Source organism: Nyctereutes procyonoides, unplaced genomic scaffold (genome assembly GCF_905146905.1).
Source record: "Nyctereutes procyonoides isolate TBG_1078 unplaced genomic scaffold, NYPRO_anot_genome, whole genome shotgun sequence".
Taxonomy (NCBI): domain Eukaryota; kingdom Metazoa; phylum Chordata; class Mammalia; order Carnivora; family Canidae; genus Nyctereutes; species Nyctereutes procyonoides.
The window spans coordinates 33039369-33062757 of record NW_026575134.1 but is presented as its reverse complement, the minus strand read 5'-3'; the positions used below and the strand labels follow the sequence as shown (position 1 = coordinate 33062757).

The following is a 23389-nucleotide window of genomic DNA, read 5'->3' as shown; positions in this document are numbered from 1 at the left end:
ACTCCTCTGACAAGTGTGTGGAGAACGGCCTAGAAGGGGCACAAGGAAAAGCCAAGAGACCAGAGCTTAGCGAGTAACAGAAAGCAAGGCGCTAACTCAGTACGAGCCCCGTTAGGACTCGTGCTATAAGTAACAGTCTGAGACCCGTGCATTGTTTCAAAGGAGTATATGATTTTTAAAAAGAAAGAAAGAAAAAAGGCGATGCCAGATCTCACGCACCCCTGCTGCTCCCCTGGCTGCCTGTGCTCCAGCCATACCATACCGGCCTCCCCGCTCTTTCTGAAACTCCCCTGCACCTTCCACCCCAGGGCCTTTGCACTTGCCCTCCCTTTGCCATGAGTGCTCTTTCCTTGGCCATCCACGGGTTCGGGCCCTCCTCTCAGTCTTTGCTCAAAGCCACCTTCTCAGTAGGATCACACTCGCTCACTCCTGCCCAGGATTCTAGATCCACTTCTCTTATTTATTTATTTTTTTGCCACAATATTAATCACCATTGAACATAGCGTATTGTGTATTTATTTACTTAGTTCCCTCTCTGTTCCCATCAGAAGTCAGGGATTTATGTTTCCAGATGTATCCCCCCAACACCTAGCCCAGGGTCTGGCATACAGCAGGTGCTCAGGAAGTAGTATTGAGCAGCCACTGTACCAGATGCTGTTGGACACTAACCATGCTTACTGTACAGTCCAGGAGGTACACTACGCCTTAACCCCCAGAGGGAAGAACAAGTGCGCTGTCAAGGCAGGGAATGGCGTCCCGTGTACCGCACTGCTGCCCAGGGCAATCCGTCTCGGTGCCCCTGGCCCCTGGCACGCCCTGGTCTACCAGCCTGCAGCGGTTCCCTGTTGTCTCCAGGATGAAGGTCACCAAGTTTGTCAGGCCTTGCACAGACTGACCTCCACTCAGCAGTCTAGCCTTTTCTTTTTTTTGTTTTTGTTTTTTTAGTTTTTTTAAAAATAAATTTATTTTTTATTGGTGTTCAATTTGCCAACATACAGAATAACACCCAGTGCTCATCCCATCAAGTGCCCCCCTCGGTGCCCGTCACCCAGTTACCCCCACCCCCCGCCCATCTCCCTTTCTACCACCCCTAGTTTGTTTCCCCGAGTTAGGAGTCTCTCATGTTCTGTCTCCCTCCCTGATATTTCCCACTCATTTTTTTCTCCTTTCCCTTTATTCCCTTTCACTATTTCTTATATTCCCCGTATTAGACCATATGATGTTTGTCCTTCTCCGACTGACTTATTTCACTTAGCATAATACCCTCCAGTTCCATCCACATCAAAGCAAATGGTGGGTATTCGTCATTTCTAATGGCTGAGGAATATTCCATTGTATACATAAACCACATCTTTTTTATCCATCATCTTTCGATGGACACCGAGGCTCCTTCCACAGTTTGGCTATTGTGGACATTAGTCTAGCCTTTTCTGTTGCTGTTCCCCAACGTCTTCCCTTTTCTTGGGTCAGAGAGTCCCAGTGCTGCTTAGCTTTGTCCTGCCGCGGGGCCTTTGCATAGCTCCCTGCTCCCCACTTCCACGCAGCTGACCCACACTCTCCAGCCCTCTTCGGAAAGTCTTCTCTGAACTTAACCCTCTGGGTTAGATACCCTCCCTGTTGCACAGCACCCGTGTGCTCCCGAGCACCTTGGCACCAGTCCATCCACACGGTAAGGACTGATCTGGTCTCTTTTCTGCTCTGCTATGGAGCACTTACTAACTGCCAAGTGCTGCTAATGTGCTTCACAGGCCCTGAATCACTGTCCGATTCAATCCCTGCAACCACCCTGTGTGGTCCTAGTGCTATTTCCATTTTGTAGAGAGAGAAGTCGAAGCCCAGACCGTTTAAGAAGAGCTTCACCCAGAGTGGTGGAGGCGAGGCTTGAACCCGGAGCGGGCCCGTTCCGAAGCTACCGTTCAGAACGACTGCTTCATCTTGTCTTTCATAGTGGGTGTTCCAAAAACACCACGTGAATAATTATTGGCTGAGTGTGTCGAGTGTTGGGTATTGCCAGGCCCTCAGTCTCATGCACTGTTGTGGTGAACGTCTATTCCCTTCTCCGTTTTACACAGAAGTATGTGGAGGCACCGCGAGGTCGGGATGCTCACTGCAGGCCACTCGCTCATTCATTCATTCATGAGCCCTGAGCCACGTGTGCCCACTGTCCGACTCCCCAGAGGCACTGGGCCATGTCTCTCCTCCTGGGGACTCACATCCAAGTGGATAAGAACATCTAACAAGGGCCACCCGGGGGGCTCGGTGGTTGAGCATCTGCCTTTGGCCCAGGGTGTGATCCTGGGGACCCGGGATCGAGTCCCGCATCGGGCTCTCTGCATGGAGCCTGCTTCTCCCTCTGCCTGTGTCTCTGCTTCTCTCTCTCTCACTCTATGTCTATCATGAATAAATAAATAAAATCTTTAAAAAAAAAGAGAGAGAGAACATCTAATGAACAAGCAAATGTGGGTGATCTCGGTGCATGATAAACGCTGAGAATATTGAAGCAGCTGGGGCGGGGAAACAGTGGCGAAGCGGGGTGGGGAGCAGGAGTGCCCTGTTCAGTTAGAGCCAGCAGAGGGGACTCCCTGACACGGGGCCACCGGTGGGCAAGCAGTGAGCCCCGGGGGGTCTGGGGGGCTCGGTTTGGGTCCCGGGCCTGGCCAGCATGGAACCCAGCTCCGGGCAGGCCGACCTCAGGGCCTCGGCTCTAGCAGCGACAGCGCCTGTCGTCTGGAAAGAACGATGAGATGAACACCACCTTCAGCCTGCGGGGTCCCCCCACCCCCGGCCCCAGCCGAGCTAGCCTGGCACCGCGCTGCTGCCAAAAGGTGGGCCCTGCCCCGGGCGGTAGGTGCGGACCCCAGAGGGCCACGCGGGCCGCAGAGGGGACCTGGCGTTGCTTGAAGCCGATCTTCCAAGAAGGGAGAAAGCAAGTGAGGGGGAGACACACCAGGTGGATCATGAACCCGTGAGCAGCCGGCAAGCTTGCAAGAAGGCGGAGGAAGGAGGCGACCCTTGGAGCCCCCGCGACACCCCAGGCGCTGTGGATCAGGGGTCTCGGCTCGGGGTCCTGCCCAAGGCATCCCTGTGATCCCTGTGGCCTCTGCCCCCAGGTCTCCGCCGTGACTTTGGTGCTGCCCGTGGTCCTGGGTGGGGGTGGCCCTTGCTCGGCAGGGGGTGGCCGCAGGGTGGCCGTGGTGCCTTGGGGGGCCCAGGGACAGCCCCCCTGGACTCAGAACTGTCTTCCCCTGGGATGTGGCCCCGCGGTCGGGCTGTGCCCAAGGCTCCCCGCTGCGTGTAGCTGTGGGGTTCCCTCGGGACCAGATGCTGCTGAGGTGTGCCAGTCGTCGGCCACGGCCAGAGGGTCCCAAGGCCACTCGTCGCCCCCAGGGCCGGGTGCTGCCACGGGCCTCGCTCCCCGCGGGAGGAAGGTGCAGGACGGGAGGCGACCCAGGCCTGCAGGCTTCGTGGCCTGGCATTTCTGCAGGGGGGGGCGGCGGGGGGGCGGGAAGGGTTGGCCGCAGCGTGGCCAGCGAGTGTCGCGGGGCACCCGACAGCTTCAGAGCTGGCTGGGCCTGCGCCCCTTCAGCAGGTCCTCATCTCATCTCGTTCTCTGGCTCGTTCTCCAAGCCCGTCATCTCGTTCTCCAACTCACTGCGGAGCTGGACCCAGACCTGGCCGAGCCGTGGGCCTTGGGGCCCAGCTGAGGGGGCAGCAGAATGAAGAGGAGGGCCCGGGGTCCGTGCACCTGCGTGTGTGTGTGTGCGTGGGCTCGTGCACGCAGGTGTGCGGTGCATATGGCCCAATGCCTATGAGCACAGACGTCGTGCTGGGGATCCCACCCTTGTGCTTCCTTGCACGTTATTGCTCTTCTGGTTTCCTCAGATGCAAATGGGGGCAACAATACTACCGATTGGAGTTACGATGAGGCTTAAATGGGTTAAAGTACGGAAAACGCTCCGCCTGGCACCGCGCTGGGCAGTGTTGCACGGGCGGGCAGGACAGATGTTAATCTGCACTGCAGGCTGATGGCAGTGTTGCCTGTCACCCCAGGATGCCTCGCTGGCCGGGCTTTGGCCTCCAGCTGGCACATCTCACTCCCGCGTTGGGGTGTGTCTGAGATCGCGCCGTGTCACCCGGGCCATAGGCATCGTGATCAGATGCCCTGGATTTCTAGAACGGGCTCATTGATTGGATAGTCAGTCCGTTGTCCTCATGGCTATTAAACTACATGCTAGGGTTTCTGTTTCGGGAGAGCTGGGGGAGAGCCGGGGGGGCAGCGGCCGCACGGGCCCAGCGGGAAGGCCATGGGTTCCTGGCTGTGGCAGTGGAGGTGCAATTTGGCAGAGCTGTGGCACTGCTTTTTGGTGTACTCACCGGACCCCTTGACCTCGAGTTCAGTCTAGAAATTGTGCCTCCTCATTGGAGAAGGCAGGGCTGGGGCTGCCCTGGTAAAGCCTGGGGTGGCGGCCGTGGCGCAGGGTTAGTCTCTAGAGATGCCAGTTCAGAACCCCGGTCTTACCACCACCTCTGCCTCCAGAAACATCTCTCCATCCTTCCTACCACCTGGTCGGGGCCACCACCACCTGGACAGCAGCCCCCAGCTGGGCTCCCTCGGGACCCAGACAAGCACGGCCGTCCGGGGGATCTTCTTAAAATGCCGACGGGGCCTTACTGTCCTCCCAGACTGCTCAGGATGAAATCCACACCCAAACGCTGTTTGTGACCTGCTCCTGTCCTGCTCTTGATCTCCGCCCCCACCCCTCCCTCAGCTGACCTTGCCCATGACCTACCAAGTCACCGTCCAAAAGAACTTACTATGATGACGGAAATCTGAGCTGTCCTACGTGGTGGCCACTAGCTACCTGCTGCTATCGAGCGCTTGGAAGGTGGCTAGCGTGACTCAGCAGCTGAATTTTAACTTCATCTAGTTTTAATTGACCTTAACGGCCCCATGTGGCTCCTGGTTACTACACTGAGCCTCCCAGTGCTAGTTTTTTTGCTTCTTTCTCCCGGGCTCCCAAACTGTTCCCGCCTCAGGGCCTTTGCACTTGCCACTCATTCCCTGTACCCTTTTCTTCCCTCTTCCTGGCTAACTTCTGCTCATGCTTTACTTAGTTTAAATATCTCTTCCTCCAGGAAGTCTCCCCTCAACCCTAATTGAAAGGCAACCTGTTGTCCTTCCCACACACACAGCACCTTGTCCTTTACCTTCGTGGTATCATCATCCTTAGCCATTACACATTTATTACGGGGATTATTTGCTTAATGTCTCTCTCCCTCCCTTGCTTTATGAGGGAAACACCAGAGTGGTGTTCATCACTGCGGCCATGGCACGGAGCAGGTGCCTGGGCCTGGCGCATGGTAGGTGTTCGAAAAATGTTTGTGGAATGAATGAATGAGTGAGTGAATGAATCAATGAAAACGGAAGAAAAAGGACTGGATGAGAGGAGGAAAGAGTTAAGACACACCTGAGTTATCTGTCACCTTCCTAACCTTGTCCCCTTTAACCTCTAAGCTTTAGTTCCTATGGGGTACGAGGTCTTACAGGGTTTTGGGGAAGATTACCTGAAAGAAGGTTAGTAAGGATTCTAGCATGGGGCCTGGCTCGTGGTAGGTGCTCAGGAAACGCTAGAGGCCATTATTATTATTATTGTTACTATTATTATTATTATAGCAAGGAGTCTCATGGGGCCTGGTTCTATACTCAGGTAACCACTTCGTCTACAGACCTTCCGGGTCACGCTATCTCTTCCTAGCCGTGAGGGAGGCAGGCGGGCAGAAGGACCCATTCATAGGTGGAGACACCCACTGAGAACAGTTTGGGCAGGTCAGACTCACTGCTGCTTAGGAGGACGGCAAACGCCTGCCTGGGCTCAAGCCTTTAGACAGTAATGCAACCCCCGCCCTCCCGCCGGGCCTCAGTGGGTTTGTTTCTTCGGGGGGCTTTGCCTGAACTGGGCTGGGTGGACACAGCAGGGTTCGTACCCCGCAGACTGCTGTGGATGGAGGGGAGGGGATGAAGGCAGAGCCGGGAAGCTCGGTGGGAGCACTGTTCACGGGCAGGAAAGGCCCTGCCCCGCAGCTGCAGTGTGCGGGGACCCTCATGGGAGGCAGAGCCGCTCCTGGGGCGCCGCTGGGGTCTAGGGGGCACACGGGCCTCTGCGAGCCTGCCCTGTGTGCTTTATGGACGCAGCGATTCCTGTGCTGAAATCCTGGGTGAAAAAACCTTCATTAACCAAATAACCTGAACCCTCAGTTGATTGCTGGGACTTTCAGGACCAAAAAAATAAGTCCTAAGAAACCATCCATCTAAAAATAAAAATTAAAAAAAAAAAGAAACCAGCCATCTGTGTCTGCCCCTCAGAGGCCTCAGGAGTCCCACATGCCCTGTCCTCCCTCTGCAGATGAAGGGGTGAAGCCCATGGAGGGCGGGGGCCTGCCCAGGACCTGTGTCTCCTGCTGGTCCCCAGGCCAGGCCATCGTGTGGTACTCAGTAATGAAAAGCAACAATCATCATCATCTTTAAAAAAAAAAAAAGAAAAAGAAAGAAAGCTCTAAAGTTCCATTTCCTAAACCTTCTCTGCCAAAGTAAGACGGCGTTAACTCTCAAAATCAGCAGGGTCGCCAGAGCTCCTCCATCACCTTATAATTAAAAGGTTGGTGAGCTCGGATCTTCGGAGACACTTCTCAGCGGCAGGGCCCGGGGGTTAGTAATCACCACTACTGTTGCTCACGCGTGGCAGCGTTTGGCGCATCCACGTCGCCAGCTTCAGGTGCGCAGTTTCTCCAACACGCCGCAACCGGCGAGGGTGGCTCCATTTTACGGATGGGGAAACTGAGTCTGGGCGGAGGACGAGGAAGCCACAGACCCAAGCCCCACGCTCTCTGCCCACCCATTTCTCCCTGCTGCCTCCTCCTGGTCCGTGACCGCCCTGGGTCATCAACTTGTCAGTCGTGGTCAAAACAGAACCATCAAGCCCGTGCGCCCACCGGCAGCCCTGGCGCACCTTGGGCCGCTCACACCTGGTTACTTACAGTCTTTGATGGCAGCCTTGGTCTCCTCGGTGTCGGTGAAGAAGGAGTAACCTGGGAAGGAAAAATGAGTCCACAAACCGCACCACGCGATCCTGGTTTCCCTGGCCGGAGGAGGGGTTGCCGGGGAGAAGGGGGCAACCGTCCCCTCTGCGGGGAAGTTTAATTCAGAAAGAAGTTTGCATGGGGCACCTGGGTGGCTCAGTGGTTTGAGTGTCTGTCTTCAGCTCAGGTCGTGATCCCGGGGTCCTGGGATCGAGTCCCGCATCAGGCTCCCTGCGTGGAGCCTGCTTCTCCCTCTGCCTGTGTCTCTGCCTCTCTCTCTCTGTGTCTCTCATGAATAAATAAATAAAATATTTATTAAAAAAAAGAAGAACCTTGGAGGCAACCTGACTTACTGGGCCACCTGAAGCCACGTTTGAGAGATGACCATCTCCTGGTTTTTAAAGGCCTCCCGGAGAGGGCCCCGGGGCCAGGCATCCCAGCAGCCTCAAGGACTTTCCAAGTGGGCCTGGGCCCTGAGCTGGGCCGCGTCACTGACCCCAGTGTGACCTTGCCAGTCGCTCAGTCTCTGGGCTCCTGTTCCTCACTGGCGACAGGTGACAAAAGTACCACCGAGCGAGTTCCCCATGGGCTCTCAGGGTCTGCGATCTGCGATGGGGCCTCTCATCCTTTGGGGACCGGAATGCCTATGACCCGCTGATCAAAGGGGGAGATGCACGTAGGAGGCCAAGAGGAATGCAGGGCCTGCTGAGAGGCCATAATAAGGGTTTGGGAGACTGTGTCGGGGCCTCGGTTTGCTCCTTTGAAGAATGGGGTAGGCTGGGGGTGAACTGAGAGTCTCTGATCAAGTTCCCAGGTAGCAGCACAGGCCAAGGGATACCTGTTTGCAGGCTCGGTGTCCGGTGTGGGGACTAATTTCCAGTGACTGAGGAGCCTGGAAAAGGGCACATCTGTGACAGCTCACGCCCACTGATCGGTCCTGGTCTGCTTGGCGCGCTCTGCCCAGAAGGCCACCCGAGAACGGAAAGGAGGACTGGCCCGCGAGGGACCCACACCCCCCCGACTGTGGAAGCCAACCACGGCCCCTGCCCTCCGCCTGGCCTCCCCTTCCCCTTCCAGCGACCAGTGTCCCTGCATTCCTGGGCTCCTTGGATCCCTCTGAAATACCTTCTGGGCCAGATGGCTCACTGGGCCCTACCCTGCCCCATACCTGTCCCCGCTGCCCAGACTTACTGTCCTGTGTCCTGTCCTGCCAGAGTCCTGATCAATCCTAGGCAGTCCTAGAAGGCCTGCACTAGGCAGTGGCTGGAGCTCCAGATAGTTCCCTGTACAAATGCAGCCGCTTTGGAGAACGAAACCTAGTGCTAAGAATAATGAGTCTGCGGTAACAGGTGCAAACAGTGTGTCCTGGGCACGTTGGGACACGGTAAACTCTGGTCACAGTACGTGTGTTTCGATACACAACATGCAGTGAACATCCCCGCTTGAGGACCACTTCAGGGGGGATTGCAGCGTGGGCGGTTTTACTGCTCAACACGGTAACGAGCCAGAAACCGGACCCCTGGAGTTGGCTTTGTGACCCCAGGGGTCCCTCAGGATAGCAAGCATGTTTGGGGGCAGCCCCGGTGGCCCAGCGGTTTAGCGCCACCTTCGGCCCAGGGCCTGATCCTGGAGTCCCGGGATCGAGTCCCATGTCGGGCTCCCTGCGTGGGGCCTGCTTCTCCCTCTGCCTGTGTCTCTGCCTCTCTCTCTCTCTCTCAAATAAATAAATAAATTCTAAAAAAAAAAAAAAAAACCCAAGCGTGTTTGGCATGTTTTGCACAGACCCTGAGGGAATGGAATAGGGCCAGGAACAGGGCTTGGGGAGGTGCCGGGTGCCAGGGAGGGGAGGCACCCACGCGAGGGACCCCAGCACAACTTGGCGGATGCGATGTTTGGAGAAGGCTCGCCACGCCAGGCTGCATCCTCTTCCAGGACGGACGACCTCCCTCTCCGAGCCCCCGGGGTCCTGAGGCGAAGCGGCTGCCTCAGAGGGTCTGGGAGCCGGAGCTCCTCCCTGAGCCGCCCTGCTGCCCTCGGACTGTCCCCTGTTCAGGGAGGGCCGCTGCTCCCAGCACGGCGCTGTCCCTGGTTGTCACGAGGCCAAGACTGTCGAACAACAGACGGCAGGCCTGTTTGTCCCTCCCTTGTCCCTGGTGGGACGTGGCCCCCAGGGCAGAAGCTGAGAAAGGCCCCAGGACCAGCCTCCATGGCTTTCCCGCCCTCAGGACTATGAGGGGGAAGAACAACGAATCTTAGGGCTGGAATGTCCTCTGCCCCAAGCAGAAATCCCTGCCACGGCATCCCCATCCGTCAGGGACCTAGTCGACTGCTTGATTATCTCCAGGGATGGGGAGCTTCCTACCTTTAGTACCTTCTGAACCAGTCTTCCCACCCCCACCCCCCAAAAAACAGTGCTAACTTTTGGAAAAGTCTTTCTTCAAATTGAACTGAGACGTGTTTCCTTTATTTTTAAAAAACGTCTCCCCCCTGGGTTATATTCATAATGACAAAAACAGCTGCCATTTACGGCATTTGGATCTTTGTGTGCTGCTCCAGGTCATGTTTCCTGGAATCCTGTCACCCACCAAGGTGCGCGCTGTTATCCCAATGTACGGACGAGGCGGTGGAGGTTGGGAGAGGGCAAGCCCTTTGCCAGAGGACCTGAGGCTCCGGAGTGTTGGAGTCCAGGTAGGAGCACAGGGCTGGCTGAACTCAAAGCCCTTGCTTTGTGTGGACTCTCCACCAATCAGCCCTGTGTGCCGTGTGACCTTTATCTGGTCTCAGAATTGAATTATATGGTCTCAAAAACCAAAAAACAAAACAAAACAAAAAAAAATCCCAAAAAAACCCAAAAAACAAAAACCAAAAAAAAAACCCCCAGAAAACCAAAAAACCCTTCCTGCTCTGAGAACACCTGTTCCTCAGCACTGGGGCTCCGGCAGGTTGAGACCTTACATAATGCCACTGGCACCACCTTCCGGCCGCTTGCTCCTGGGCCGTCAGGAAAGCGCTAATGCTCCTTAATCAGACTCTTCTGGAAACGGGAAGACAAATGGTCTAGTTAATTTTCTTCTCCTTCTGCTTAATGAAAAGTCAAGCAGAAACCCCTTTTTTCCATGTCTCCTGCTGGCAGGTCTTAATTACCATCACACATTCCTTTGCTGCATCTGCCTGGTTCCTGAAGATCTTTTTAGGTTTTCTCTCCTGGTGTTAAAAAAGTACTCAGCTGGCTTCCTTGCAACTCGCTCCCTTTGGCCTCCAAGCTCTAATTCTAGCAAAGGAGAACTTCCAGGGATTGTAGAGATTTGGGAGAAGGGGATCTCGGTTAATAGAGAGTCCCAGTGCCTGAGGTGGGTTGGTTGGTTTGTTGCTGCGTGAGTCACATGGCGGGGAAGGACCTGGCGGGCTCATCGGTCCCAACCCTGGGGCCCCCCCGCGGAGGCCCGGCCCCCGGACACTGACCTTGCGAGCGGATGTTCTGGAGGATGAAGTAGAGGTACTCCCCGCAGATGCCGGCCGCCTCGACGAACTCCTCCTGCGTCATGCTGCACAGCTGCAGGCCGCTGACGTTGAAGTGGCAGAAAGAGATGCAGTTGGCATCCAGCTTGTACTGGTCGCAGCAGAACTGGAGCCATTCCCAGACGTGGCGTTTGGTCCAGTACTCGGGGTGGACGGACGTCCAGTAGGAGTCACAGGCTGCGTCCAAAGAGAGAGAAGTGAGGGCCCCCGGAAGGCCTCCAGAGGCGCCCCAGAGGGAGGCCCCGGTTCTATCAGCATCCACATCCCTCGCCTGTGAGTCATAAGGGCCTCTGGCTTTGGGGTGTGTTCTCTGGGGGCCCAGGTTACCTATTCCACCATAAAACCCACAGGAGACTGGATTTTCTAGGTGGGCCTCGGGGCAGGCGAGAGGAGGAATGGCGAGGAACCCCGCCATGGCTCGGGGATGCCCGGGGCCTAGGTTTGGTGCTTGGAAAGCGGGAGATTAGAGGAGAAAGGGAAGGATGCAGCCCTGCAGGGGTTTGGTTTCAGACAACAAGGTATCAAGAACACAGCCTTTGGAGCCTGCCAAGCCTGGGCTCAAACCCGAGTTTGCCTGCTTTTGACCTGGGCGGGGTCCACAGACAGTTAAGCCTCAGTTTCCTCATCTGTAAAATAGGTATTTTTATAGGGCTGTCATGCAGTTTGGAGTTAATGGGTATAGGCTGTGGAGTGCCCCGAGTACTATCAACCAATTCAATAGTTACTAAATGCCTGTTATAGGGCCCCTGGCAGGGCTTAAGGGTTGAGCATCTGCCTTTGGCCCAGGTCGTGATCCTGGGGTCCTGGGATCGAGTTCTGCATCGGGCTCCCCGCATGGAGCCTGCTTCTTCCTCTGCCTGTGTCTCTGCCTCTCTCTGTGTGTCTCTTATGAATAAATAAATAAAATCTTTAAAAAAAATGCCTATTGTGTGCCAGGCACAGTCTGAGGCTGACTTGACTCCCTCTGCTCTCACGGACAGTTGCCAACACCAGCTACTGGTCGGTGCGCTGCCTCTCGTCATCCTGTGCCGAGGGCCTCAAACTGGTGAGACGTTGCCCAGAGGCCAGCAGAGCTTGGATCGCCACAGCGGCCTCCTCTGAGGAAGAGAGCAGTGGGACGGCGGGGGGGGGGGGGGGGGGTTGGTTGGTTGTGCTGTTGCTGTTGTGGTTGTGTGGATGCTTTGAGGGATTTCCATCCTGAGGCCCGAGCCCCTTCACGCCTTCAGAGGAGCCCCACACAAACCCAGACAGAGGTGTGGGCACCACCTTGTCTGGGAGGCTGGGAAGTGGCCAAGCCCAGCTTGGAACAGAGACTGGGTGCTCCACAGCTCTGTCCCCAGGGCCAGGAGAAACAGAAAGGGTGGCAGATGAAGGGTTCGGTGAGGTACTCGGTCAGGCTCTTTGACACAAGCCTCATGGCTGCCATGGTGTTCACTCATTCACTCATTCATTCATTCATTCAATAAATGAGCCTCAGTTTCCTCATTGGCAAAATGGAGATAACGATAGCACCTCTGTCACAGAGTCGTTCTGTGGGTTGAGCGAGCTACTACCTACAAAAGTACTTAGAACCTGGAAGATTCTGACGCTATTATTAAGGTTCTCACTGAACACCTGTTAGGTGTGAAGCAACAAAGTGTGTGCTAAGGATCCCTGGTAAGAGGTTTGGTCCTTGTCCCCTAGAAGGTAACGGATTATGAACCTAAGGGGCACAGGGGACTTGCCCCAAGTCCCACGGCCAGCGTGTGGCAGAGCTGGCATCTAAGCCCTAGTCAGAGCTTGAGAGCCATCGCTCTTCTCGTTCCGTCCTACTGATCCTCAGAGCATCAGCACAGAGAAGAGCAGAAACACGGAGAGAGGCAGAGGCAGGCGGAGAGCGAGACGGAGTGAAAAGGCCTGAGGAGGACGGCAGAGAGTGGAGCGTGGCTCGGGCCGCGTGGACGACAGAAGGGGCCACATGTGAGTTAGACTCCGCAGCACACGTCACCGAGGCTGTTCTGATTCCCCGTGAGAGTCGCACCTGGTGCCACTGTCCCCAGTGAATCTGTGGGACTTCGGGTCTTAGGCAGGAGACACGTCCTCCGCCCTGTCAGGGGTATGGCTCCCTTGGGAGCTCCTCAGGCAGGCACTTCCCGTGTGTCAGCTTCTCGGGTTCCTCAAATCCTCCCAGATAGGCATGACTTCACAGAGGCGGACACGGAGGCTCCCCCTAAAACCCAGAGCCCTTCCAGGAATCTTGCCCCACCATGGAGAGGATTGAGGGGTGATCAATGTAAACAATGGATTTGTTTGAATTTATTTTAAATTTGTAGTCAGAATTTTATATGCATGTGGATAGAGGGTCGATACTCGGCCAGGATGGTTGAGGTCAATGTCGTCGCCTCTACCTGGTGCGTGAGAACAAGGGGCCTGCCTCTCTTTTCACTTGCTGGTCGCTGGCCCACTAGCCCGTGGGGGACCCCGTTGTGGCCAATAGGGTCTCCTGGGAAAATAGGACGGCCAGTCTCCCGTCTGGTCTGGGCTCTCCTCTATTGATTTCTGGCTTGAGTAAACCTAGGGGGCCTTTGACATTCCTGGTGTTCTGATGAGCGATGTTTATGAGCCTTGAAATTCTTCCGCCCTTGGTCCTGAGCTGAGCCCCCAACAGAGATGGCTATCGGTGCGCGGCAGTTGGACGACATAGTTTATTTCTTTTCATGGAAAGGTTTCGCCAAGTCTCCATTCCCTCCTCTCTCCACTTCCACCCCCTTGTTATTTTCTTTGGCACGTGAAGAGGGCCGTGTTGTTTCTGGAAGCCAAAGGGCCTAGAGGATTCGGAGAAACGCCCGGGTGGGGGTGGGCACTGACATGAGGAGGTGTTGCTGGCAGGCTCCCTTCCCCTCAGCTCTTTCCTTTGAAGCTCACCCACAGAGCAGGCTTTGTGTGCGGCTCCCTCTGGAGGGAAGCCAGAGCCAGAGCCAAGCATGGCGGGCTCTCCTCACCAGGAAAGGCCTTCCCACAGCCCTGGGAGCTGAGAGGAGTATGGCTATTCTCGTGACATGGAGCCAAAGAGGGCCAGCATCATGGGGTGCTTTCTGGTTGCGGGTGTGTTTCTATGGTCCTATCCTCACTAGAAGGGCGCAGAGGTGAGGCTGACAGAGGTGAGGGAGGCCGGCTTCATCTGGCCCCTCCTCTTCCCTCCCCTGTTGCTCCCTCAGGATTGCTCCTGGCCCAGAACGAAGTCTCCATCTACCTTCTCCTAACTCATTCCCACTCATCCTTAAGACCACAGCTCACTCCTCCATCTCAGGGAGACTTCCCTGCACAGCCCCCTCAGGTGTCCTTCTCAGAACGACTCACGCCTCACCCTCCTCCCCAAACCTTGAACTCCACATGGCTGGCCAGCTCGGCTTTGCTCACCCTGAGTGGTGGGCCTGGCCTAGCCCTCTGTGGGTGCTCAGTGAGTATAACCGACTGGCCAAATGACCAAGGCTTATTATCCTCTCTTTATAGGTGAAGAAAAGGAGGTTCTGGGAGATTACATGACTCTACTAAGGCCACATGGCTGGTCAGTAAGGGAGTTAGATCCACATCAACTCTTCCATCTTTAAATGTGAGAATTTTGTGTCACATCATGCCTTACTGTTCTTGGTTGAGGAGGACCATGTTGGACACACCTCTCCAATATTGACTGAAAAAGATTTGGGTGGAGGCATATACACACAGACTCACAGATATATATATTTTCTAACCTAAATTTATAGATATTAAATTAATTAATATTCATATTAATATAATTTGTTTTATATTAATAAAATATAATAATATTATTAATTAATTAATGATTAACATATTAAATTAATATAATTATATATAATATATATTAGATATTAGGTCAGAATTTAGGTTAGAAAAATTTTAAAAATCAGAAAAAGGATGAGAAACCAATGATGACATTTGTAACCTCTATGAATGACATGATGGAGGCCTTGCTACTTGGAAGACGTGAACTCAGGGCAAATAAAAGAAAGGGTAATGCACCCACAGAACATGTTATCTTTAGCATGTTGATTGTATTGCTTGGAAATACTAAATGTTTTTCCCAGTGCATCTAGCATTTGTGAAATAATCAAAACTCTTGGGAGAAGCTGAGCATTAAGGCCCTTCTGCCTATGTATCTGGGTTGGGGGACAAACCCCATGCCCTGCCGGGTAGGCTGCATCTAAATGTTAACAGGCCACTATTAAGCAACAGTCTCAGCCAGCTCCTTTGAAGTTGAAAGTAGGTCGGGACATTTGTTGAAGGGCCAGCTACAGTGGGAAGAAGAATTGATCAGCTATTCTGGGGGGATTTCCCACAAGTGATGCTATAATGGGACGTGTTTCAAGTCAGAGGGAGGACTTAAGCTTGTAGAGCTGGGCTGGCACACTCAGATGCCCCTAAGGTCAGCAGGGAGTGTCCATGGAAGGTGCTCAGAACACAGGCAGGCATGTAGCAAGTGCTCATTAAATACCATCCATTTATATGTATTAATATTGGGGTTACCATACAACTACTTTCCATTTTCTCAAATACTTCTGATATGTTGTGCGTGTATGTGTGTGTGCATGCGTGGTATTCCTTTCCAGAGATTTGGGTTATTTTCTTTTTGAAAACTGAGGAAGTTATATTATAAACCAAGCTACCTTGTCCTTGATGTGCCCGCATCAGTTAGGTGGTCCATGCTGTTCAAAATGTGGGGACCCTGGCGAGTCTGTGTGATTTTATAAAATGCTTGATGTTCAGGACACACACAAGACCCATGCTTCTGACACTGGGGTGGAGGGACAGGGGCTAAATCCCCCCCACCAGAGTGAACAGAAGGTACCAAGGGTAACTGAACCCACGTGATTAATGCCTGTGCATCTCCGGTGGAAATGCCAGCGGGTGGGTCCATTAATCCATGACTTCCATTCTTCATCACAGACATCTGCTGTCTTCTCAATCTCATGCAAAGAGCTCTTAAAAAAAATTCTAGGTGAGTCCCTTTGCTATTCATTTCAAATGCATTGCTGCCCCTAAGCCCTTCTTACATGGAAATTCTGGAGTCAAGACTGTTCAAAGCAAAGATTTGAGGGGGGGATATTTTGACTTTTCTAATCGAGACAAAATAGACATGCAGCAGAATGCAAAATCTGGAGACTGTGAAAGTGTGAGATTAGTGCTTTGAGTTATGTCCCCAGACCCTTTGCAGGAGCACTTGACTTAAATTCCTGTGCTGATCGGGGAGCCTCGATGAGAAACTGTGTGAAGCTAAATGAACATGCCAGCTACCAGAATTCAATCAGATTCCTGTTCCCACCCTCCATTCTACGATTCCGTTGACTGACATGAATTGGAGAGGACCTGGAGGAAGGGACTGGAAGGGACTTGAGGATCGTGGAGTTAACTGAGTGTGGGCTATGGAATGGACCTTCCTGATTTGCAGTCCTGCCTGGCTCTTCAACATCTTAGCTGTGCAATCCTAACAGGGTTTCCTAACCTCTCTGGACCTCAGTTTCCTCCTTGTAAGACAAGAATAATAGCAGTGCCTACCTCGTAGGAAGTTTGCTGTTAGAAGGAAAAGCAATGGTACCTGTAAAGGGCTTAGCCCAGCTATCTGGGCGACAGTAAGCCTTCAATAGAAGTCACCTGTAATTCGTTACTATTTCGGGACGGCGTTTGTTCTCAGGGAAATGAGGCCTTCCCCCACCGGAGCCCTGGTCTAGCTGAGGGACAAGCAGAACAAAGCCAGCCCAGGGCTCGGCGTGGGGAGGCAGACAGTCTGGGTCAGAGGAGGCCCGAGTTAGACAGCCTGGACCGTAATTAGTGTGATTTATTAGCATAGGGAGTTGGGAAAGTTTTTTGCCTGGGGCCGCACTGAAGAGAGCCTGTGAGTGGCCTCGGTAGCACGGGGCACCATCAATTGTGGCTTTGTCACCGAAAGGAAGGACTTTATGGGGAGGGGGGGAACTCCTGAAGTGAAAAATTGTTTCCAGGCTTCCACCCAGAGATGGTCGAGCTCCATCCAACAGCCCTTCTTGGCATTCCTTCCAAGCCTGTGGAATGATTTAGCCCATGAGATGGTGGTGGAATGGGAGGGAAGCCCGGACCAGTGTAAGGAACTGGATGGAGAAAAGACTGGAAGGGCTGGTGGGTACAGCAAAGAGCGATGGCCTGAGGCGTGTGGGGTTGGGAAGGCGCTGGGAGCACCAGGCCCTGCGTGGTCCTGAGGCCACAGCTGCCCAGAAGGCTCAGGTATGTGTGGGGTGGGTTGGCGGTAGTGAGCAGTGAGGTCTCTCCCTGGGGGTGAGCCCGCTGCCACAGGCTCACCTCACACTTTTCAAGGACTTTCTTTCTTTTATCTGGTTTTGATTTAGAAATTCTTTGACTCTCTCGCGTGTGCTCCCAGATTTCTATACCCAGCACACGAATCTTGCTCAGAAAAGCCCACGTGGGACTCAAATGCCTCTCCCCTAATCTTCTGGATGTTGATACCCCAAAGGTTTTGTACCTTTTCAAATAAACTGCTTTCTTTGAATAAGATTTCCCATGGTGCAGCAGTAGCTGAAGTCTTGGCGGAGCACCTGGGATTGAGTGGATGCTGCACGCTGTGCTCATGTCATCCCCCATGCAGTGCCACTAGGTCCTGTGGGTAAGTGGCAGAGCCAGGAGTAAAATACCTATGGGGGTATTTTAGCTGCTGCAGCCGTGCACTAGTGACCACTGCACTGTACTGTCTTCAAGATGCAAGAGACTTGCGTGAGGATGAGGATGGAGAGGTCCCCAGGTCCCAGGTCCCCAGGTTCCTTTATGGGACCTCTCAGGAGCCCCTAGAACTTCCCCTGAGCTAGCCGCCTAGCCGCAGACATTTTACAAACCAGAATCCAAAGCAAAGGGGGCACCACAGGTTGGCATGGTCACCTTGGCCAACAGGGGAGGGATGTGTGGGCGTGTGGAGGTTCAGGGTGGAGTGCCAGAAACGAGGTGTGAGGCTGGGATACTCCATGACTTGTCAGAACTTGAGTCGAGGAATATAATCTTCACAAAGTATCGTACGCTTGTAAACTATAGGCGGCCTGCCCTGCACACTTGGGTAAAAGTTTCCAGGATTTGCAATTCTTTGTTTTAGGAGAGCAGAAGGGAACCCCAGGGTGAGTTAATGAAATTCTGGAATATTTTGTGGCCTGTGGCCGTCTACTCCCCGGCCTGCGGTGCGGCCACACAGAAGTCCTGCTCAAAGGGCAGGTCAGATCCGTTGTGGGTAGCGCGTGGCAGGCACAGACTCAGCGGCTGTCCGCTAAAGGAGTTTGAAAAGGTTGTGAAAACAGTGAGTTCTCCTGACTACGTGGATATTTCTCCCTGCCATGTTGGACACGTCGTTTGTCTAGTGGGCACAGCATTTCTTTCTCCCCTCCTTTCCCCTTGGTCTCAAAGTAGCTGAGCTGTCCAGCTCTGAAATGGAAAGGAGGAGACGGGGACCTTTGTGGCTTTTGTTCGATATGATAAATGAAAAGAGGAGAGAGTGTGAGCTGTTTTTCCACTAACTGGGAGTCACGAGGTGTTCCTGGCAACGGTGAGCGCCTACTAAGTGCCTGGCATTTGGCGGAACACTTTGTGTGTGGAATATCAGTCCTCCCAACCCTAGGAGACAAATACTGTTCCCGTTGGGAAAGTGTATGTCAGAGGGACTAGGAAAAGCCTGTCAAGGTCACGGTGCCAGTGGTTCAGTGGCAACGCCAGCCCTGGAACCCACACTGGGACAGGAGGCTCCCGCGGGGACAGCTGTGGCTTCAAGATGGGATCTGCTGTGTGGGGCGGAGGAGATGTCTCACTGGCCACAGAGCCTGGGTGGTGTGCAGAGGCAGACCTGGCTGTCCCCCGTGGCAACCCTCTCAGAGGGGACTGTGCAGACACAGATGGAAGGATCACCTCTCAAAGAGAAAATACACGGGCACTCCCCTCACCGGTGGGGCTCCGAGGAGAGCCGGGGCCCACAGGGCCCACCCAGTGCCCAGGCAGCTCTCAACCACCTTTTCACGCCCAACTTCTCTGACCTCCTTTGGAGGTCAGAGCTCCTCAGCTCCTTGGAACCCAGAGAGCCAAGTGGCAAGTCAAAAGCCAGGCTCCTCCTCCCTTAGGGAGTGCTCCTTCCGCAGGATACTTTTCTTTCATCGGCCTCACACCTCGGTGGGACTTTGTATTCTCTCAGTGGGTGGTGGGAAAAGAAGGCTTTATCTGTGATGCAGGAATCAGAGAAGCTTCTGGAAAGTGTCCTAGCAATGACGGGGCCCAGCCTCTCCTTACCCTGGTGGAAATGTAGAGGCCGAGGGCAGGAGAAAGCTGTGTCAGATATCAGCCCCTACAGGTGATGGCTTCTGTTAACCCTTCATTGTTTTTTTTTTTTTATTGTGGTAAAATAGACATCAATTTTGCCATTTAATCCTTTTTAAGTATACAGTTGAGTGGCATTAAGTCCATTCACATTATTGTGCAACCATCACCTCTGTCCGTCTCCAGGACTTTTGCACCTCCCCAGGCTGAAATTAGTCCTTGTCCTGTGCCTGACTGTGTCCCCAACGCTTCCCTCATATTGACAAACCACCCCTGTAACCATTCTATCAGGTAGGCATTACTGCTATCTCCATTTTACAGATGAGAAAATTAAGGCACGAGAAGTTACGATGGCACGGTTACTAAATATCAAAGCCAGACTTTGCATTTAGGATGGCCGGCTCCAAAGTCTGAGCTCTCCATGACTACAGGAGCTGCTCCAATGCCTGAAACACTCCCCTGGGGCAGGCAGGCCATCCCTTTCCTGCCATCACGCCAACTGCCCCCTGGCAGTGTAGGCAGGAAGAGGCGACTTCCAGGATGGCAGATCTGGGTCACGCATGCATGGAGAAAAGGACCTTTGCTCTGGGCCCTGCCATCATGGGACATATGGGCAAAGAGTGGGGACACAAGAGCCTTCACTTTCCTCCTTCAAACTGAGCCTTAACCAAATATAGAGGGGCAGAGATAGAGGACATCCTTCATCATCTTTCTGGGAATCAAAGTGTTTCTTAGGCCTAAAGGAGAAATGGAGTATGTTTCTGGCTGACTCAGGACCCTGCAGATAGGGTGAGAGAAGTCATGGTGGGTGCGTGTAGGCATGTGTTGGTGGCGGGAGCAGGTGCAGGACTGGGTATAGAGGAGCTGAGCAGCCCTGGCCTCCCGCCTAGAGGCAGGGGCTTCCTTCTGGTGGGGGAAACTTTGCAACATCCTCAGAGGCTTGGCCTCTCCTGGACCCACCTGCCTCCTGCCCGTGAGTGTGGACCATGCCAATCTGGGATGCATGGGGTTAAGGGCCCGTGAGGACTGACAGCTTGATTAGGACTTGCATCACCAGTCTCGGGCGGGGCGTGCACCTGCTGCGCTAGCAGTCTGCCAGGCTTGCCGTCATGTGCAGTCGCCGGAGCACCTGGGGACACAGGCCCTCAGAGAGATTCTGGGGCAATCTCTCCTTTGGCATGGGATTTGTACAAGGCCCCACGCTTCCTTTTTTAGGTGGAGAAGGCCGGCCGAGAGAGGAGGAAGGGAGGGTGGCCTGGTGGACAGTGCAGGGACTCGTGTTTCCTGAGCACTTGCTTTGGGCCAAGCTATAATTTTTCACAGTTTGGCTCCCTTAATCCTCACAGTGATTCTCATCATCCCTGCTTTAGGGATAAGGAGATAGAAACTCAGAGAAAAACAGTCATATTAACCAACACCAATAACCCTGTGACCACAGGGTAACCTCATTTATAAGATGACTATGTAGGATAGTTAGGAGTACCGATGCTCACGTCAAGTTGCATGAAACTTAACTAACCATGAGACCCTGGAAAAGTCACTTAACCTCTCTGCGCCTCAGTTTCTTCATCCATAAAGTGGAAATAATAATTGTCCATTTCTCATAGGGCTTCTGTAAGGATGGGATGGGTGCTTGACACAGGGCCCGAACCACAGCTGCATTCAGCAAATGTTAGCTAAAATCACAATGGCCAAGCAATCATGGCGTACTAGGTTCTGGGCTAAGGTTTCTTTCCACTACCTTGCTTAAATATAATAACTCCCAGAGATTGGTATTATCATCTGTTAGCAAAATGAGGCTTGAAGATGTTAGTGGAGTCCCCCAAGGCCACAGGGCTGGGAGGAGGTCGGGGTGAGGATTCTGGGGCTTTAGCCTCTGCAGAAGCTGCCTTTCTGCTGCCCAGGCCTCCTCCCATCCTCTGCCCTGAACACCGGCGAGAGTTGGCATTTTCAGGCCCCCAGAGTGGCCTTGCTGCCTCCTGGAGGCCCGAGCCACCTCCTGCTCCAGCTCTTCCCAGCTCAGATGGGTTTGTCTGGACTTACGCACCTGTCTGATGCTCAAATGCAGGGTAATACTCTTCATTGCTGAACAGATCAGTCCACGACATCAGGGGGTCACAGAAGGACGTGTTGGGCAGGAAGGTACTGTGTGTCACTGAGTCCAACATCACCCTACAATGGCAGGAGAGGACTGTGAGGAGGTAGATAAGGGCCACACCTCAGGAGCCCCCAGGGGGGCACGCTTGGCTTTTAATAGCAATCATGAAGCTTCCTAGGAGCCAGGCACCCCTCTAAGTGCTTGACACAATGACGTTATTCAATCCTTGCCACATCCCATAAGGTATGTACATCTGTCCCTGTTTTATATACAAGAAAACCTAGACCGTGCGGTTGAGACAGTTGCCCACGCAATACGGCCAGTAAGTGGCAAAGCTCAGGGTTTGACATGGAGGCTCTTACAATGCAATACTGCCTCCTTCTTTACTTTTCCTACTGGCTCACATCTGACCCCTGAACTTATAACATTTAACCACATGCTTCTGAGGGCTGGGCAAGACACCCCAAACTCTTACCCACAATTCTGAAGTCCAAAAGCTCTGAAATCTGTGTGTATTTGCAAACTTATTCCCCAGCAAAAATAAAATGAAACAGAAACCAGTCCTAAATCAATGTGAAATACTTTTATATAATTACATGTGTATTATATCCATATATCTATATACAGGCATGTAAACCATATGCTAAACATATACACACACATATATGTATATGAACAACATTTTATACAAATATACATTACAATATGCTGTAGTTTTATTTATTCTACTTGATGAATATTCATATGATACATACAATACATATGATTCCTATGATTCCGAAAAGGAATACCTTGAGAAGAGTATTGTGTATCCTGCAGTATAAATACTGTATAACCATCCTAATACCAGAAAAATTCTGAATTCTGAGTCTATCTAGCCCCAGGGTTTTGGTTCAGGGACTGAGGACCTATGATAATTGGAACATATACTTACTACACTCTGGGCTCTGTGCTGAGCACTTTACAACTTTGGTCTCCTCGGAGCAAACTCTGAGACAGGTTCTGGTAGTGGTTATGTTTTAGTGATGAGGATGGATGCTCTAAAATTTTGGGTAATATACATACCCCAAAGCACCCAGTTGGCAGACAGTGGAGTTTGGGTAACAACTCAGGTTTATCCACTTAGGAAGTCATGATCCTAATTGCAGGGCTCTACGCCCTGCATACACTGGTGAGAAGGAAGATTTGAGAGAAGGTGTCTGGTTGAAGCTGGGAAGAGGGCAAAACGGAATGGGCTTGGGGCCCTCACTCACGTGCATTCTTGCTCATGCTGGTCCCATCTTTCAAGTTTGCTGCTTCTCATATTCCCATAATTCAGGGGAAAAATGAATTCATGTTTGGTAGATTAGAAAAATCTGTTTACCCAACTTCTCTTTTCTGATTATCACAATAATGTTGATGAGGTAGGGAGCTTCTACCCCCATTTTGCAAAAGGGACCCAGCAGCTCACGATCACACAGCTGGTAGGTTAAATGTCAGAACAGAGACTGGATTCTGGATCTTGGGATATTAAGCATATAGAATTTTTAGATGGCTGGGAGCTTATTAATCATCTAGTTCATTGTTTTGCCAACTTTAGCCTTTTGTCTACCATCCCAATAATTTACTTAATATGCTAAAAAAAAGGCAACAATTCCCTCTCTGTTTTAACATAAATACATCTATTTAAAAGAAAAACTTTGTATCACACTAAAGTGATGCCTGTGTGGCTCAGTGTTTGAGCATCTGCCTTCAGCTCAGGGCTTGATCCTGGAGTTCTAGGATCGAGTCCCACATTAGGCTCCCTGAAGGAGCCTGCTTCTCCCTCTGCCTATGTCTCTGCCTTCTCTCTGTGTCTCTCATGTATAAATAAATAAAATCTTCATAAACAAACAAACAAACAAACAAACATGGTTGGTCTATACACCACCTAAATTAGAGGTTAACAAACTATAATTTACAAGCCCAATCCAACCTATCATCCATTTTTGAAAAGTCCACAACTAAAAAATGATCTTACATTTGTAAATAGTTACATAGTGAATGGTCATAGAAGTACCCATGTAATATAATTGATTTTGACTTTTGGCCTGTATATCCTAAAATGCTATTTGGCCCTTGAAGTAAAAGTTTGCCTACCCCTGGGAGGCTCCCTTGGGAGCATCCCCCTGACCAGATCTATTTCCTGTATCATGAGTGGTGTGAGTGCCACATGTTGGAAACTCCAGAGTCAGTCCAATTTTTCCCTTCACCCCATCACTGTATAGTTGAGACAATTAAGGCCCAGGGAATTTGTGTAACTCCTTCAAGGTCATACAGCCAATGGGTATCAACATTATATTGTAGAGAGTTCGTAAGGTTCCTGAATTTTGGCCCATCTGCTTC

The 23389-nt window shown here is 52.5% G+C and overlaps 1 protein-coding gene across 3 annotated transcripts in view; it reads right to left on the bottom strand.

Moving 5' to 3' along the window:
• The window catches only part of ELF5 (E74 like ETS transcription factor 5), a 42713-nt gene that overhangs the window by 3355 nt on the left and 15969 nt on the right, over positions 1-23389 (bottom strand). For all 3 annotated transcript variants that reach the window (XM_055300868.1, XM_055300866.1, XM_055300867.1), the window contains exons 2-4: positions 20975-21099; positions 10540-10773; positions 7036-7086 (exon numbers count right to left, since the gene is read on the bottom strand). In XM_055300868.1, the coding sequence (XP_055156843.1) occupies positions 7036-7086; positions 10540-10773; positions 20975-21099 (410 nt within the window). The remainder of the gene's footprint in view (positions 1-7035; positions 7087-10539; positions 10774-20974; positions 21100-23389) is intronic.